The following is a 17,922-nucleotide window of genomic DNA, read 5'->3' on the forward strand; positions in this document are numbered from 1 at the left end:
TATGTCCATATTTGTAGCCCATTGCTTGATTCATACAGCTTGAAGCAATCTGACATCCGATGCCAAGAGTAGCTTTACTGCAACCTATTTACAGACAAAACCTTTCACAAAAGACCACAAAAGGTAAGTGGCAGTTATTAATAACAAAATGTGCATTTCTACTGCCTTAAAGTCTTACTTTGGAAGGTCATTTAGAACAGTTACCTTCATTTTACTAGTCTCACCAGCTGTAAAAGCTCAGTCTGCTCAGTAGGCTGCACGTGGCCAGAACTCCTCCTTGAAGACCTCGTAATGCACAGACTAAAAGAACTAGCTCTTCAAAGCCCCGTGACAGCTAAACCCTGGCACAGCTAGCCACATTTCTTCTCCCCCAGATAATTCCAGTTGCTGCAACTTTTAGAAAACCACACTAAAAACAGCTAACACAGGTAAGGGACAGGTAAGTCCCTTTGAAGATGGATCTGCCAAGTCCTCAACTGGAAATATGCACAATTCTGCTCGCTCACCTTCTAGAAAGATAAAATAAGACTAAAAGTAGTGCAGATAAAGGTCATCAGTATGAACAAGGAAATAAAAAACCCAATCAAAGGAGACTGAAAGAGTTCATCTTGCTTAGCCTAGAAATTCAGAAGACATCAGAGCGACTAGCTTCACTGCTTCCACTGGAAAGCTACTCTTGAGGACAAGAAATCCACTTCCGACTTGAGCTTGTATTTTTTGAACAGTAACATTTAACACCGTTACCTGTAGCAGCAGAGAACTGGAACTGGTGAACCCAACACTGCCCCACATCACTCAGTCTGGGCAGTCCATCCTGAGCTACCACAGCACGGCTACAGGGCCCGCAGGTCACACTGGCTCATCAGAACACGGGGTGACGCACGATACATGGAAATCTGAGGCTAAAGGACTCTGCGGCACCCTTGCACAGGAAAAATTACAAAACGTTCTCAGTTTGCTGAAACAAGATAGATGGTTTTATTAGGGAGAGTCAGTTCTGCTCCTCTCTAGGCTGTTCGTAATTCTTATGTATCACAAATGACTGCAGACATATTATGGGTAGAGCTGCAAGAGCAAATGCATGCAAGGATTAAAAAAAAAAAAAAAAAAAACCCACACATTTCCAAATCTGTTTTTCTAGCAAAAAGGTTTTTCAACTACAAGGGGTCTTGGGCATCAAAAATTATAGAATCCTACAAAAAACCAGGTATGTGAAATAATTTTTCTATGTTAGTTAGTAGTCAAGAGAAGCTAAATAATTCTGCCAAGAAGACTCTGTATGTCACCAGATTACATGTGACCAATATGCAATTTTGTTCTTGTGGGTTTGGGTTTTTTGGTAAAACAGTGCCTGTGTCAAAGCTATAACAATTGTTACTTTGTTTGGAAAAGAGATGCCACATTAAGGCCAAAATGAAGCATTCTCCTTCGAGTGTTTACAAAAGCAATTATACACGCTTTCTGACCCTTTTCCTTATTTCAGCATTCGTCTCCTCGTGACACCTACTATTTTTCAGATGCTGAAGTAATTCAGTTCACACAGAAACACATGCCTGCTTCCCTAGCAGAAACCAAGAAAGTTTGGGCCTTTTTTTAGCAAGGGCTAGACCAAAGCAAGACCAGAGCCGAGAGGCAGCAGCCCATGGATGCCTGCCACACCAGCAGAGCCCTCAGCTCTTTCTGTCAGCGCAGCCTCTTTGCATGACAAATAAAAACAATTCCATGCGACAAAGCCCCTTTTGTCTGCAAAACTGCCGTGTACTGAACCTCAGTTATTTAAGTAAGGGGGGGGGGGGAACCGCGAGGCAAAGTTTGTTAATAAACTAAGGTTTACAAACGCCACAGCCAAAGTCTTTAGAGGCTAACGACTTGGTTGGCTGCACCTCAAAATAAGGAAAGCCATTAACTGATATAACAGATGGCCTGGTACAGCACTGGCCTCGAAACAAAAAAACAAAAATACAGTGACATTTTTAGGGCTCTTTTCAAGAAGAATATACTGAATAGAAAGGCTGCTTGGAACCAGAGCGTTCAGAAAAACCACCAACAAAAGCAACTAGAAAAGATACTCTTCCCAGCCAAGCTTTATTGCCTTCCGTTAGGCACAGATCCAGCAGCTTCGGGGTTTTCTGCCTTCCCCGGCGTTTCAGGCGATCCTCCACGGGGGACCGCGACCACCTCACCCAGCAGACCCACCGTCCCCGGCACATCGGCCCCGGGCCGGCTGAACCATTAAACGAGCCTTTCGCACCAGAGACAAGAGGCGCGTTAAAGCCCAGGCAAAGAGCTTGGCGCTCGGGGGGGACGGTAACGGCGGCGGGGCCTTCCCGGCTCCGGCCCCTCACGCCGCTTTCCTCGCACCTCGACCCCGGAGAGGACGAATCGCCGCCGGGAGGGGCTCCGCGGGGCCCGCCTCACCCGCTGCGGCCCAACGGAGGAGGAGTAGGAGCGGCCGCCCGGGAGTCCCGCTGACAGCTGCCGCCCGCCGGGGCTCCGACAGCGCGGCCGGGGCAGACCCCCCGCCCTCCCTCCCCGCCGCCGCCCCGCTCACCGCCGCGCTGGGCGCTGTGCCCCGCCGGCAGCCCGTTGTCGTAGGGCTCCCACGTCTTCTGCAGCGGGTTCTGCGTGAGCTCCCGCGCCGGCGACGCCGTCGCCATCCTCGCCCGCCTCCCCGCTCCCACTGCAGTGGCGGCGGGCGGGGCAGCACCGCCTCTCAGCTCGGCGGGGCCGAGGCCGCGCCGCCCCCTGAGGCGAGGCCGGGCGCGGGAAGCAACAGCCCCCTCACCCCGCCCGCAGGACCGCGCTGCGGCGGCCGCTCCGGCCCGATCGAGTCCCTCAGGCCGGAGCGGCCTCGGGGGGGGGGGGGGGGGGGGGGGGGGGGGGGGGGGGGGGGGGGGGGGGGCACCTCTTTGCCTGGGTTTCTGCCCCGCAGCGGGAGGACCGAGGCCCGGGGCAGTGCCGGGCCCCGGCGGCGCCCCTGCTCCCTCACGGGAGAGGGCTTCGCGCAGCCCCCCTCGTCCCCAGGCCCCGCGGGGGCAGCGGCCTGGCAGGCTGAGGCCATGTCGCACAGTTTATTTTTCACATCGGGTCTTCACGCCAAGCCCAGCGGGGCAGTCACCGGCCCCGGGCTGCGGCAGGAGGAGGAAAGGGGCAGGAAAGCAGGGCTGTTCCTGCAGGCGACAGTAACAAGGGGGTCGGGGTGCAGCCGGTGTGGTGCACTGACAAGCAGGTGATTGTGCTTCCTGCAGCCAGAACACTGCAGCTGCAGAGAACACTACACTGCCCCAGAAAGGCATTTTTTTAAAGCCCTAAAAATAGCATGTCCAGGGAGCATGCAGTGTGTTTTAAGAAGTCTTGCATTGAATGGTAGATTTTTCCAATGAAACTCTATTTCGGCCTGAAGGCTAAATTAATACCAATGCAGAAAACCATAAATAAACAATAGGCTTCTAACGTCTTGTTTAGCTACGAAAAAAGACTATTCACAAATTACACTGGAAAGATCCTGTGCTGCGGTAAGAGCAGTGGTGTGGCTAAATACAGCATCCAGTTGTTGCATTTCCACATCACCTTTATCAGCTTTACAACTGAGAGAAACCCAGTTCATTAACTGAGCTGAGCAAAGTCCTAAAAAAGCTCAATATTTCACTATTACATCTCTATATATTTTACAGAAGATAAATGCAACACAATGAAGACAGGGTAGTAAAGTGCAATATGCATTTTCGTTATTATTCACTCTCGGGTACTCAGACATTATGACACTGGCCTAAATACAAATGAAGGCCAGTACATGATATCTATTTTTTTTTTATATACTAGTCAGACTCTGAGCATCTGTGGATCATTTTTAGTTTTTCTATTCCATTACAAGCTAAAACATAGCTTTCTAAACAACAGAAAATCAGTTCTCTGAGACATTTGGTGAGACACACCCGGGGAGAGTTAGCACTGTTTGTCCAAAACCATGTTTGCTTGACCTACCCTTCCCTCTTTCCAAAGCTGATTTCCTTCTCTTCAAGACTGATTACAGTTTTCAACTGTAGGCACCTGCACTATATTTTTACCCTAGCATTTTCTTCCTGATTTTGTTTTGAGTTGATAGCTGAAGCGGGGAGGGGCAGAGAGGTTACAGGAGTTACATTAGAAGGGTCAGAAAACTAGGAGCAGAGAGAGGAAATTTTTCAACACTTCAAAGCTGCTTAGTTTCTTCTATTAAGTAGGTATTTACTTCCAACAGTTGCCAAAAGAGTTGTGAGCCGGAACAGTTTAATCTGCGTTCCAGGTTAATCCCGGAAGCCTGTCTCCTGTGCGCACACAAAGCATTGCAATGAACAGATGACTGACTTCAGGATAGAGTCCGGCATCAAGACGTACCCGCCTCGCCCTCTGATCACAGCGAGGCATGCCGCCACCGGGATACTCCACCTTTCTTAACAGTGCCTCCAGTAAAGCCAGGCAAGTCCGCAATAGATGCAATATTAACAGAAGTAAGAGATCAACAGGAATGCCGACTTACAAAATACACTTCTCAGGCTTGTTTTACATACATTAAGTAGAAGATGTATGAAATCCTTCCAGTCTCTATAAACAAAGCTTGTACCTCCTTTCTGCAAATCCACACAGCATACAAGAACTGAAACTCCACTCACACACCTGCCTCGCAGCTGAAGACACTGACCTGATGTTGTTCGTACAAGAATAGCATTTTTCAGAGGTCTGCAGGGTGAATTACCACATTTCTAAGTCTTGTACCCCAGGCACGAGGCACACCATCAGTGAACTCTCTTCTTGCTCAGGCAGATTTAAACCAGTGGCACCTGCACAAAACTTAAGTAAGGCTTTGTTCAGGTGTTTGTAATGGCATTAGAGGCGTGTGCAGACACCTGCTCAGCCTCCCAGCCTTTATTTTTGCGAGATGAAGATTTCAGCTTGATGGATGACTAACTTTTGTTGTTGATCAAACTTATTTTAGTTTTGGCTGGTTGGCTTTTTTTTTTTAAAAACCTCAGTGCACTAATGGGCTATTTAAGGACACAGAGAAAGTGAATACAGAAATACTGTGCCACTCCTGAGGTCTCATTTCAGAACATGGTTTTCAAGGGCACTACATTCAATTCCTAGAAAAAGACAGAACAAATAAACATTGCTCATTAAATTCCCAATAAATGGCAGAGATTACCTTCTGCACAATCATGCTGTCATCACCCGCTGTCCTAATACAAAGGCTTGAGAAGCAGGGCTGATTCCTGCAGGTGAAGTGCTGGAGACTCAGCTGTGTTTGCTACAGGGAAACCACAAATAAGCCTTTACTCCTTGGAAGGCTTTTATGCAAAGCTTCTGCTCTCAGGGCCATGCTGAGCTGAAAGCTTACCTGAAAAAGCACCTCTCTGCAGAGGCAAAACATCGAGGGGAAAGGCAGTCTCGGAAAATGAACTGCTGCACAGAAACAGAACATGCTTGAGCCAAGTAACCGAGTTATACTTATTCTTTTCAAACGACTGACTTACAAGACAGGAAACTCAGTATACTGAGTTTTAAGAGGAGATTAAACCAAGGCTTCTGCTTGATCATACAGAAACTCTACTTTGTATCTGTAAATAAGCTGTACCGTATGGTAACCATATAATACAAATTCCACAATATGTGCAAGTCACTTTCACGTATCTCATTTCCCTAGTAAAGATATCACTTTGTACTCTGACAGCCTATAAAACATCCATAAACCACCCAACATCTCTGCCTCCTGTCTTTCCACCATCACTCCAGCAGCACCAGCTCGCTACTTGGAGTAAGAAAAGAAGACTTTCCAGTCCTCCAGGTGCCCACACCCTCGCCACGCCGAGCACAGCAGAAACAGCTCACAAACCCTTCTGCAGCGCAGAAGATCAAGCTAGATATGTCAGTAAAATGACTGAAGGGTACACAGACCCAGCCGGGGTCACAACGTGCGATCTGTATAAGCAGGATGGCTGGAAAGGGGTCCCCAACGCTGTACCAGGCCCTGAGATCAAGCACGTGAGATGTTTCAGCGCCGCACTTACAGCCCTGACCAGAAGACAACAGTATCCTGTTCCTGCTCTTGCAGCAAAACACGAAGCAGCTTTTTCTGGGAAGTTCCTGAAATACAGAGCAAAACTTTCAAGATAAAAAGCTGCTAAAACACAAGCTTCCTATTTTCCCCTTCTTATTGCCGATGTTTAAAAAAAAAAAAAAGCTGTTTGCCACGTTAGCCATGCTTTCCAAGAAACGGAGCAGCACAAACGATCAACACCTGGAAGCGTACTGAACCGTTACCTCGCCTATTTCCAAAACGCAACACAAACTGCAGGTTTCTGCAGAAGTGGAGCGCTGTGGCGGTCATCCTCCTTCACCACCCACTTCATCGCGTACCGCGGAAAGCCTCCCTTCGCTTGGGGAAACCCTGCGGTTACCCGCGCCTCTCGGGGGGGCAGCAGCGCGCCGGGGCCCGCCCGCGCCCGCCAGGCGGCGCCCTGGCACCGCCCGCGGCCACTCCGCGGGCGCGCAGGCTTCGGGCGCCCCCCGGCGGCTGGCCGCGGGCACCGGCACCCGCCCTCAGTGAAGCGCCCCGCGCCCTACTGCCGCGGGCAGCACCGCCGGGGGGGACGGGACGGGACGGGACCAGAGCCTGTGTGCCCCCGCAGGGCCCCCCGGCTGTGCCCGCAGGCCTCCCCCCCGGCTGTGCCCGCAGGTGCTTCAGGCGCTGCGAGATGGAGGGTCGTTGAAGCACGCCCAGCTGCAGCTGATGGCCTGCACCCAGACTATTCCCCTGGAAAAAGGAAGTCAGTCGCTTCTACATTTCAGAAACGTACAACTAAGTCGCGCTGTGAACACCGTGCCAGGAGATACCAAAGCTTCACAGAGCGCTAGTATTAAAATACACCAGCTCTTGGCTTTTAAGCACCCGAGGCAGAGGTTTCAGAAAGCTACACGGAAGAAAAGTTTATCTACTAATCCTGAGTTATTTTCTCAACCAAATGGGAAAAAAAAAAAAATTGGGGGGGGGGAGTCCACACTCAGAACTAAATATCTCCCTTTCTTTCTAGATACTAAACACCAACAAATTATATTTCATCATTAACCTAATACTTCCACTTCTCTAAAGCAATTCTCTTTCCACAATGTCATGAGGTAAATTTTTTATCCCTGCATTATCAGCTATTTACTTGCCACTTTGAGAAAACCAGTAGTATCTGACCTCTACACACACAACTGGCAATAAATAGCTGGCAAAAACCTAAATCCAAATGTTCTCTATTGCAACTGGCAGATTACTCTTCTAGCTAGAAGTAACAAACAGGAATTAGTTTAAATGATCCCACCTTAAAATAGGTATCTACGTTTTCTACATAGTGCAATGGTGAGAGGAGGAGAGATCAGAGTTAGAGTCCTTATGCCCCCTTTAAGAAGGCATACAGAGAGGGCTGTATGCCCCCCCAGCTCACAACTACTCTAAAAGACTTCAGCCTCATAGCACAACACAAGCTTAGTTTCAGTACAGTTTAAGGAGGCACAGAGGAATGCAGAATTTGCAAAGATCATTACGTATGAATGTCATTTGAGAAATACAGACACACACCAGCACAGTCTTCGGCCACACGCGTGTCTTACGTATCCAGCTTCGACATCCAACCAACGCTCCCTGGTTCAACACGGACTAGATGGCCCTTACCAGCTAACCGGCAGCCTGCTACGCTGCATCACAATATTTGTGTAAAGCGTACAGGACAATTCCTATTGAACTTATAATTGATTTTCTCTTTTAATAATTAAAAACAAGATGTCAAGTATACCTTCAGCAGGCTCGTGGCAGTCCTTCATTGGCCAAAATGTATGCAGCTGGAAGCATCACCTGAGGACAGCTAGCGACAGCTATCTAATATACAAGGCTGTTACAACACTGCGAGCCAATTAGAAGAGATGGTGACCAAACGCACAACTATGCTTCACCAGTTCTGTTCACAAGTAACAACACTCCAACATTTCAAAACTGGATTTCAAGTGGAACGCGAGAGATTTCTCCCCACACACCTTATAGGCTGTAGTACTGATTTTTTTTTGTTTTGACCCAACATGCGTTATGCTGCTCTTACATGGTGAAAAGCTGCAGCTTCTGGGTAACGACAGCATTCAAACTTGCAACTGCGCCGAGTTGCCACTGTAATGACCAAAGCTACTGTAGAGCAGATGGGACACTGGGCCTGTTCAATCACATCCCTTATTACACTAGCACCTCAGCAAGGGACAGACTGCTCCCTCCCCCAGGTAATTCCCATATTCCTGAAGTACAGATCAAGCCTGGCAGGTTTTTCCTCACTGTGGAAGAGTCGTCCTTAACAACCTGCCTAAAATACAGTGCCCATCTGCTAGGTATGTTGTCACCTTTGTAAGGCAAGAACTAACTCAACTTTGCTCTTCAATTGCCAAGGAAACCTAGAGATAAAGGAAGCTGCACTAGCAACCGAAAAGGTGGCTCTCTTCCTCCAGGGCTGTTCCTGAGCTCCTGGATGATGACAAAGACAATGCCTTGGGAACAGTCATCCTGCAGAAGAGACACCTTACGAGTTAAAAACTTCTCACACAGCTTCCCACAGAGAATAGAATAAGTTCCTTCCCATGAAGAGCTCAGCAAGCACAATGAGCAATCGAGGAAGAGAGATGTAATACTATATTAGCAAAATGACATACATTGATTCATACCTTCTCAGTTCAGTTTCTCAGAACTTTTTGCTACGTCAGCTTCTTAAATGAAGGCCTCCTGTCCCCTCAAGACTGCCTATGGTTTTCTCCTCAACCAAAAGTACCATCCTTTTTGTTCTTCCCACAGTCTAATATCCCAGGAGTCAAGCCAACAAAAATGACAAAGAGCCCACTAAGTTCCCAAAAATTTCAAGCATTCCACATGACAAGTTCAGCAGGTTCCCCATACCATCTTCACACATCCCTCCATTTAGGACTTGATTCCAAACCAACAGAAATCACGAGGACCAGGCCTTGTGATACGTGGCCCAAGCTCTTACTCCATTTCTTCTGAGCAACAAATAAGTTTATTACTGGCACCATCCACTCCATATCCTATTTCCTATCACTGCCTAAAGGGAAAAAGTTCCAGTTGTCTTAGACTGCTACCTCAAAGACAAGCAAAGCCGTTAAGGATTCAGAACTAAAAAAAGAATATGCCCTCAGCAATACACACGTTTAGAAGTTATTTTATAAGAGTTCATTTTACTATTAGACTTCCTGGCTACAGATCAATCTACCAAACAGATTCAGAAAAAAACATATGCGTAATCATGCTTTATATGAGAATGAGCTACTACTAAGAACAAGAAATCTCTTCAGTGCTAATTAGGGAATAAATTTAAACAATATCCAAGAACCCACACAGCTCTGTACAAATACAGACAGTAGAGAGATTCCTTAAGCTGAAAAAAAATCATATTCCTTAGCATGGATAAGGAAAATAACTCATCCAAACAGAAGATGCTGGTATAAAGTAAATTGGTGAGAAAACAAGTTCCCATCTATTCTAACAATCATCAACACATCTGATACAAGGGAAGATCTGACAGGGCTCAGGCACTGAGGAGCCTCACACCACAATTCTTTGGCTGGAGAGAGAGCTAATTCCCACACTAAATTGCATTCGTTATATTTTCTTCATCGTCTACTGAAACATCGTTATAGTTATTCATCGTGCATGCAAAACAATGATGTATCCCTTACAGCAGTGTTTGTGTGTGGCTTGATTCCAGCACAGTTAAGTGTTTTCAAAACCATGACGACCTAATGATCAGGAAACAAACACCAGCTATACAAGGGGTTTTATTGTAAGAATTGCACCAATAAAGTCTTGGATAGATTTCTACAGAACCCACGTGTTGTATTTTGTCTGATAGGTTTTATATGCATAATCTAAGATTACTTGGGGAGATACAGGTTATCAGCAGAATGTCATCTCACCAACACACAGACTGCATGAGAATCCCAGAGAATACACTGAGATTCACATACACGGTATTATCAACTAAAAAAAAAAAAAAAAATTACACCTTGCTACATTGTCACTCTGTTCTTTCATTATCTTTATGTAAACCATTCTTGAAAGCATGGCCATTCAGAGTACTTTTATTATTTCTAAATATATAAACATGTTAGTTTAGAAGTTTATCACATTTCAGAAGAAATAATCGCTCTGTTTAAAACACGGGAGAAACCAAGCGTCTGGAGTTAAAAACCTACGAATGAGATGCCATTGGTCTCATGCAAGGAAGTTTCCTGTGTTCAGTCTAACATGAGGCATAGATTTAAGGCTGGTCTGCCTTAACTGTATTCTTTAAATCTGAAGGATAAATCACTAATTCTTTACATCTCCAGTCCAAGCAGCCACCTCCCACCTTCACCTCTGAGACAAAATTCAAATTATTTCCTTGAAAAATAGGCCAGATCCTCACGTGGTGCTTCCAGGTATTACTTAAAACTAGTTCCATCATCACAACATTAAGCAACATTTTAAATCTTCCTGTTATGATGCAACATAAAGGAAAGATGGCATCCATTATTCATGTTTTCTGAGCACAATCCAGCGTTAAAAAACCCTTTGTAGCTTAATGTATACCAGGAACTTCAAACTATTTACATGAGGGGGTGTGTGCGCTTCTAAGTAGTGCGGAAAGAGGACATTAAAATACATGGCATTTGCACAAATTGCCTATTTGCATTCACGGGTCTAGAGGGTAACTGAAAATACTGAGTTTCCAAGATGGTAAGTCTACTGAGGACAGTCATTCCTACACACTGTGCTGGTAGTATCCCATGTTGTTACTACAGCAACAGCACGTACAGCCTGCACAACCTCTGGACGGCCGGTGGGTGTACCCTGATACGCTCTCCTCTTCCTTGGAAGTGTGATACAGCAGCAAGGCCGCTTCTCCACTGCCACATCAGTTACCTGGAATTTGTGATACAACCCAGGAAAACCAAGGCTTGATAAATCTGTTATATTTGAAGGAGGAGGAAAAGCAAAAACATACTTGCAGCCACTAGGATGTTTGTCTTTGTGCCTCTTGAACCGGTATAAAAGCAATCTCTACTAAGCAGTCTGAAAGTGTCTGCATCACCTTAGAACTCTCTATTCCTTTCCGGTCATATAAGCATGTTAGAAAAACCTTCCCAATTCCAAGTTTGGGTTTGTTGTTACGAGTATAGTTAAAAGGAGCACAAGGAAAGGATTGGCAATTTTAAATAAAACAGACAACCCTTCTCCAGGCTGAAAGGCTTATGAATTATGCTCACTTACAGCTAGTTTTATGTTAGATATTTTAACATTTATGATGTATACGTATCCTTTCTCCTTTCATTGAGCTAGGATGCTATGAATCCCACTTATTTATAACAGCTAGATCTAGGCTGCTGAAATGTAAAAAATAGCAAAACAAGGGCAGCTGCCTTCTCAGAGTGGAACTAAAATACTTAACGCCATCTTTAAAACCAAATGCTATCAACTGCCTTCAGAAGCAGAATTTCTCAGAACAGCCACTTTAAAGAAAACCATCTGTAAAAATGTATTACATGCATTAGGGAAGTTGTCTGATGAGCTGGAAAAGGAGAACTATATTGACAATAAAGAGTACGCAGAACTTACATGTGATCCAAATGCATGAAGAAAACCAAATGAATTAAAAAAATCATGAAGGCTTTGGGACAAAGCTACCTATCAGGTGGCAGCATCTTAAAACACAAGAGATAAAGAGAACTTAGGAAGCACCATCTGGGGTTTGGGGCTTGAAATACTGAATGACTACTGATGGAGAAATCAAAGAGAAAAAGGCGAGGAGGAAGACAGCCGCTGGACTGGGTGACAAACCGTCGGGGGTATAGAGTGCATCTGTGAGTCATCAGCACATAACACAAGTTGAAGCCATGTGAACGCCTGAAATCGGGCATGGGGAGACAAGAGCAAGACAAGGTCAAATTGTGGGAGGAGGACGAAACGCCGGACGGGGCGGGGGGGGAAGAGCAGCAGGAGAGACAGAACAACAATTTGTCAGAAGCAGCAGTGACTGTGCAGAGAGGTCACTGAGAGCAAGAACAAAACAGGGGTCTTCAAACATTTCAGTGACATAAATAACATGTAAATAGAAGCACCCAAAATGGACTCAGCGCAGGAGAGGCTGAGGTTGTACAACTTCACGTTGTAAGAGGGACTAGGCTTGGCTGAGAGCTAGAACAAACAAGAAAAAAAAATGGGGGGGACGGGAGTTAAAGGTCCAACAGAGTACAGAACTCCAGCATAGATTACCATATGGGATAAGTAGGTCATTAAGGAAAAAGCCCATGGCAACGGAAGCAAGAGCAAACGAGTTAATGGGGCAGTGACTGGGCCTGAAGTCCTCTACACACACGTACAGTTATACTTGGTTTCATGCGTGTCTTGGAGGCAACGGAGACAGGAAAGCAGGTTCTTGAAAGTAAAGAATAAATCCCTCTGGAAAGCCAGCATGGAAAACTGACACTGACACAAGGAGGAAAAAACCTCACAGCGTATGTGACGCCAGCTGCCTCTGGAAATATTCTTAAGCTTTATGAAAAAGGAGCATATTCATCCAAATAAAGATACAAGCAAACTAGACCAAAGCTGCTTAGAAGCTATTGATGACAGAATTTATAATAAAAGCAAAATTTACCTTCATTTGGCAAACGTCAATGCTGTCATGTAGTCTAAAACCTAGCACTGAAGGGGAAAAAAAATACAGGCCAAACATACCGAGATCCAAATCGCTGGTTAATCTCAGTCTTCATAGCCTCCAGGGCTGATTTCTCATTTTCTGTGTATTTTGCAAGTACAGCTAAGATGGCTTATTAGCTTCCTGAGACTAACAGGATCAATATGTAGATGAGGAAGCTTAATAAGGATAATAAAATTAGGACAGCCAAAATAATCTGATTTATGGAGTGCAGACCGGCTAAACAACACAAATGCTACAAATAAAAGCTCTTGCAAGGGGAAACATTTACCAAGTGAGAGTTGCCAGCATAATATTAGCACAGAAACCTTCTATATTTTTTTTAAAAACAAAACCCCTGAATTCTCTTTATAGTCCGAAAAATAACTTTGTTTCAGCACAAGTGTCCCTCCAGAAAATAAATTATAAAAAATGATTCAGGCGTGCAGAAGGCCATACTCCATCACATACAGCATATGTGAGAGCCTTTGGCACCAGAATGGGTAAATACACATTCAAAATTTAAATTTAAATTGAAAGCAAAACATATACAGGATATAAAGATGGAAAACAAAACAAAAAAAAAACCACACAAAAAAAGAATCAAAAGCAAATAAGCCCACTGACCCTCACACTCGCCACCTCCAGTAAAACACCAGCTGTCCAGGCTTGCTGGCTCCAGCCACCACACGGTGGGTTGGTCTGTGTCCTCCTCAGGTCTCCTCCCCACCACCAAGGACATCTGAAGTCATTGACTGATTTGAACCTTATTTGACACAGGACAGAGGCCTCAAAAACATTCGGCTTCTCCATTTTAGTGAAAACTGGCTACCAAGAGAGAAGAGCTGCCCTGCCAATGCTCCCACTACACAAAGTGCTTTGACCTGTCCCATCAGACAGAAGATTGACACCAGATGAGCCCAAGTCCTTGGAACTGATCCAACCTGGGGAAGAAAAAGCAATTGCAACCCCAAGACATAAATCCATGGGAGACATCTCTTCCAGAACTGCTTGAATTTTAAGCTCCCATATTCTAATCCCCAAACAGAGCATTTCTCAGAAAAAAAAAATGCAGCTAGATCGATCTCCTACCAAAAATGAGTAATGACTTCAGCTGTAACAGGAGTGCTTATTTCCTCCACAGCAAGGGCTGCCTTGCTGCTTTTTTCTGCTCCTCCTTCGCCCCATCAGTCTACCTCTCACAAGCCATCTTAAAGTTTTTAATTGCAAGAGGTCACGAACCCCCGAAATCTCCCCATTGTTTTGGGGAAACCAGTTTCACATCGGTAGTAGAAAAAAAACTACAAAGCTCTTTTATTTTTTTCCTCCTTAATGCAGAAGGTAAATGTTGCAGAGCTCCATGCTTAAGAATATCCATAGGGTTCCCATGCACAACAAACATTGCTTGTTATTAACCGACAACATCAATTAGATTTCCAGGGCTGTATCATCATAAAAGAAAACTTAAAAGGAAGAAAAAGCCAGCCTTAAATCCAAATATTGTTGTGGCAGTGATAATTGGTCAGAAGCAGTTTCAGATGCATCAAAACAACTCGTGTTTGTTGTGCTCCTTGATTAGTTTATGTCAAAAGGGGTGTAGTCATATGGAAGCTTTAACTATAAATAAATCACCACAAATATTTTGTCCCTTGCATCCTTTAACTTTTAAACTAGCCACTGGCAAACTGTACATACTCCAGTCACGAGGATTTCTTGCTGCTTAAGGAAACCTTCCCATTTATGCACCTAAAACACATGCAGGATCAAATCAAGCCTCTGCAGTTTCAGTGCAGACTAACCCAACCAACAAAATACGCTGCTGTCTGCAGACGGAGAAATCATTCACGTGTGAATCCATTTCAAAAGATGCAACACCACAAGTGGCTTTTCCGAGCAAGGCAAAAATAGCACGTCTAAGTCACTTTTAGGTATCACTAAACAGCTACGTACCAACCCCACAACAGATCTGTGGCTGGCAGGGGCGTGTTGTCACTGGAGTTTAGAAGAGAACAGCTGCCGGGGAGCCTGGATCGCACAGCTCTCCCGGCAGCCCAGCGATTCCCAGTGCCAAGGCACAACACGCATGAAGCCAGCTCCTAAACCATGACACAGACAAAGACCTGACACTATGCAGAAAGAGAAGAAAATTCATATTTGGACAAAATAATTATTTGGGAACAAGTTAGGCAGTCAACTTTAGAGTGAAAAACGGAGATAAGAACTTAAACCCCATTCTGATTTACCCTTTCCTACCTTTTTCTACTTGTGCATGACCTGTAAACAAGATAGTAACGTACTGAATCATCTGGAAACTAATGCTACGCAGTCATTTCAGATATCTAAGTAACCAGTCGTGCCAAAATTATACAGACACATACAAATTTAAACTTGTGACAGGCACATTATTTCCACAAGGGCACTCATGACAAATCCGTCCCATTTTATTAATAAAACATTACAAAACATCCCTTTTATCCATCACATGGATAAAAGTCAGTTGCAATTAGGAGACTCATCGTTTGCATTCAGGACCTACCATGGCAGCTACACGCTTAAAGACTTCGGGATTAATTCCGGTGCATTGCTTCAGATCCTTAAATGTTGCAGACGCCAACGTCCAGAAGAGCCCCCCGTTCACCAGCTTCTCAAATGAGAGATGAGCTTGTTTGACATAATCAAAACACAACCATAAAGGCACTTACAACTGCACTGTCACCACAGCACAGGTAGTTTACGCATTTTACGCAAAAACACAAGTATTTCTTCTCTTTGCACAGACACAAATTCACAGGCCCACCACATTACAGTGATTTTATTTAAAACAGCCACATTGCACACAGCACCACCCAACACCTACAAGGTCAGTACTTCACCGGGTAATACATTAAGTACATCTGGAGATTAGTATTCATAATTAGCATGCAATTACAATATTTAGGGCCAGGTTTTGGCAGGCACCCAAGAACAAGCCTGGTTATTACCCGATCTGGCCCTGCATGGTATCGTGTCAGAGTCAGCCAGGCCAGCGCTCCCCCTGAAACTACCCCTCTGCACAACCAAACCATACCTAAAATAAATCCACCACCTCCAAAAATAACAACCTGTGTGAAGCAGCGTAGGACTCTTTCCCATATCCTCACTTTGAGCGCCTGATAATAATTGAGTAAAACCAGGAATCAACTTAAATTACTTAATTTTAGCCGTCGGAGAGCCCAGCTAGACAGACTAGTGAGTTTGGAGTTCATTATTTTCTTTTACTCCCTTATACAATTTAATTACTTAACCTCTTACGCTCTCAGAGACCACAAGTCAAGTGCTATGTCTGTGACAAAAGGTTAACAGACTAATTATTTGACTTCAAATGGGAAAAAAAGGCTTCCGGGGAAAACCAGAGCAGACCCAAGGAACCCAGCACTTCTCAGACTCATGGCTGGTGCCGCCTCAGCTGTATTTTGAGAATTTTTACCCTTTCTACTACATTTGCCTTGTGAGTCTTCCCAAGGACCTGCCCCACCCAGGGCGTGGGGACGCAAGCTTACACTATATTCAGTAAGTTAAAACAAACAAACAAAAAACCCACAAAAAAAAAAAAGAAACAAAACATATAGAGTGAGAAGGTGAGAGTACTCCATCAGGTTGTTCCCTTCAGGAGAAAGCTGAAACATTCCCCAAATGTATGAAGTTTTCCAGCATTGAAAGTCTAATGTTTATATTCACCTCAAAGAAAAATCTGTGGACATTACATGCAGAGGTTAAGCCCAAAGGAAACAATGCAACTTCAGTGAGCAATTTAGAACACATCCGTAGTGCTTCGTCAGCAATTAGATATCATCCACAAGTTGGATTTACCAAATCTCTTACTCATAAGAGCAGAAGGAACATTGACGCAATCAAATTGAGAAAAATACTGGTGTAACCAGGCTGATTTTTTAAATTAGATGGATGATACATTAAAAAAAATAAAGTGCTTAAAGCACTTAATTCAACAACATCCTACTACTGGTAAGGGTTATATTTATAACTTAGTAGTTTTTCATAACAAAATGTCCTATTTCAAAGCAGACCCTTACTTCAAATGACCTCAAAAAAGTTCTGAAACAAAATCCTCCCCGAAACGCTCTCAGCTTTGGGCCCTCGTCCTGCATAACCATCCCTACACAAATGCTCTCATTAGATGATGCGCCGATTTAAAAGGACCGGCACCTTATGTAAATGGATGTTATTGCTTTGAATTGCAGCCATAATTATGGGAGTGCCTCGCAACTGAGTAAGGCCACATTAAGCAAACTTGCTGGAAACTTCGCAAACTGCTCCGCAACATATTGGACGAGCACCAGGAGTCCCACAACCGGTATTTATTCAGTCCCATCTTCAGCTCCCTGCAGAGCACTACAAAATCAATTGACCCTAGATGAGATCACTCTGAGTTGTACTTGGTTTAGCATGTTTTTGCCTCATGTGAACCAGTTTCTCTTCAACACTTAGCAATATAAAATGTTTAATTCAGAATTAACGTTTTTAAAGATTTAAAAATCTTAAAGAGTCTTCAAGTTTCTTCAACATTAACTTTTTTTTTTTCCTCCCCACACTCCGAAGAGCCACACGAGCACAACAGGACCTGCTACAGAGTCAACACTGAGCCAGGCTACAGGGTGTTGAGAATGAGGAGCAAGAGCAGTATCCATTTCAGCAGCTCCCCTGGCACAGCCAACAAATCACTGCTCATCGAAGATGCCAGCACAAGCATCGCGTGAACGACCTGAGGAACAACGAAGGCTCTTCAGTTCAGCCACAGGTAAGCGGTGGCCCATCACTGCGTTTCAACAGCTGAATCAGGGTCCCCCTTCGTAGTCCGGGTGGTTTGGAAACCACCAGCCTTACTGAAATCCATTTCCATGCCCTGGGTTGGAGTCGGGCATGGACAAAGTAGGCAGTGCCTACTATAACGCGGGCAGAAGCAAAGCGATGGCTGTAAACAAGAGCAATCCTCTGACTCACTGGGCAGGAGCCCAGCCACTCTACACCCAGTGACACCCAATTTTCTACGGCACCAGGCAGCTCAGGGTGCCAGGCCAAGGCTCCCTGGTCCCGTTAACAGACCTGTGTACAAGACCACTCTGCTTCTGCCTCCAGGTTTGCTTCCCCATCCTGCCCCGCAGCTGCAGGAGAGCCCAGG

The 17,922-nt window shown here is 45.0% G+C and overlaps 1 protein-coding gene across 5 annotated transcripts in view; it reads right to left on the reverse strand.

Moving 5' to 3' along the window:
* The window catches only part of LOC127021523 (6-phosphofructo-2-kinase/fructose-2,6-bisphosphatase 4), a 99,555-nt gene that overhangs the window by 33,056 nt on the left and 48,577 nt on the right, over nucleotides 1–17,922 (reverse strand). Inside the window, exon 1 of one of the 5 annotated variants that reach the window (XM_050904638.1) lies at nucleotides 2,552–2,657. The exons of 3 other annotated variants lie outside the window; for them this stretch is intronic. In XM_050904638.1, the coding sequence (XP_050760595.1) occupies nucleotides 2,552–2,657 (106 nt within the window). Of the gene's footprint in view, nucleotides 1–2,551; nucleotides 2,658–4,681; nucleotides 4,749–17,922 lie in introns of those variants that run through there. One more of the 5 variants, XM_050904639.1, reaches the window with a different exon arrangement.

The sequence above is a fragment of the Gymnogyps californianus genome, chromosome 13 (genome assembly GCF_018139145.2).
Source record: "Gymnogyps californianus isolate 813 chromosome 13, ASM1813914v2, whole genome shotgun sequence".
Taxonomy (NCBI): domain Eukaryota; kingdom Metazoa; phylum Chordata; class Aves; order Accipitriformes; family Cathartidae; genus Gymnogyps; species Gymnogyps californianus.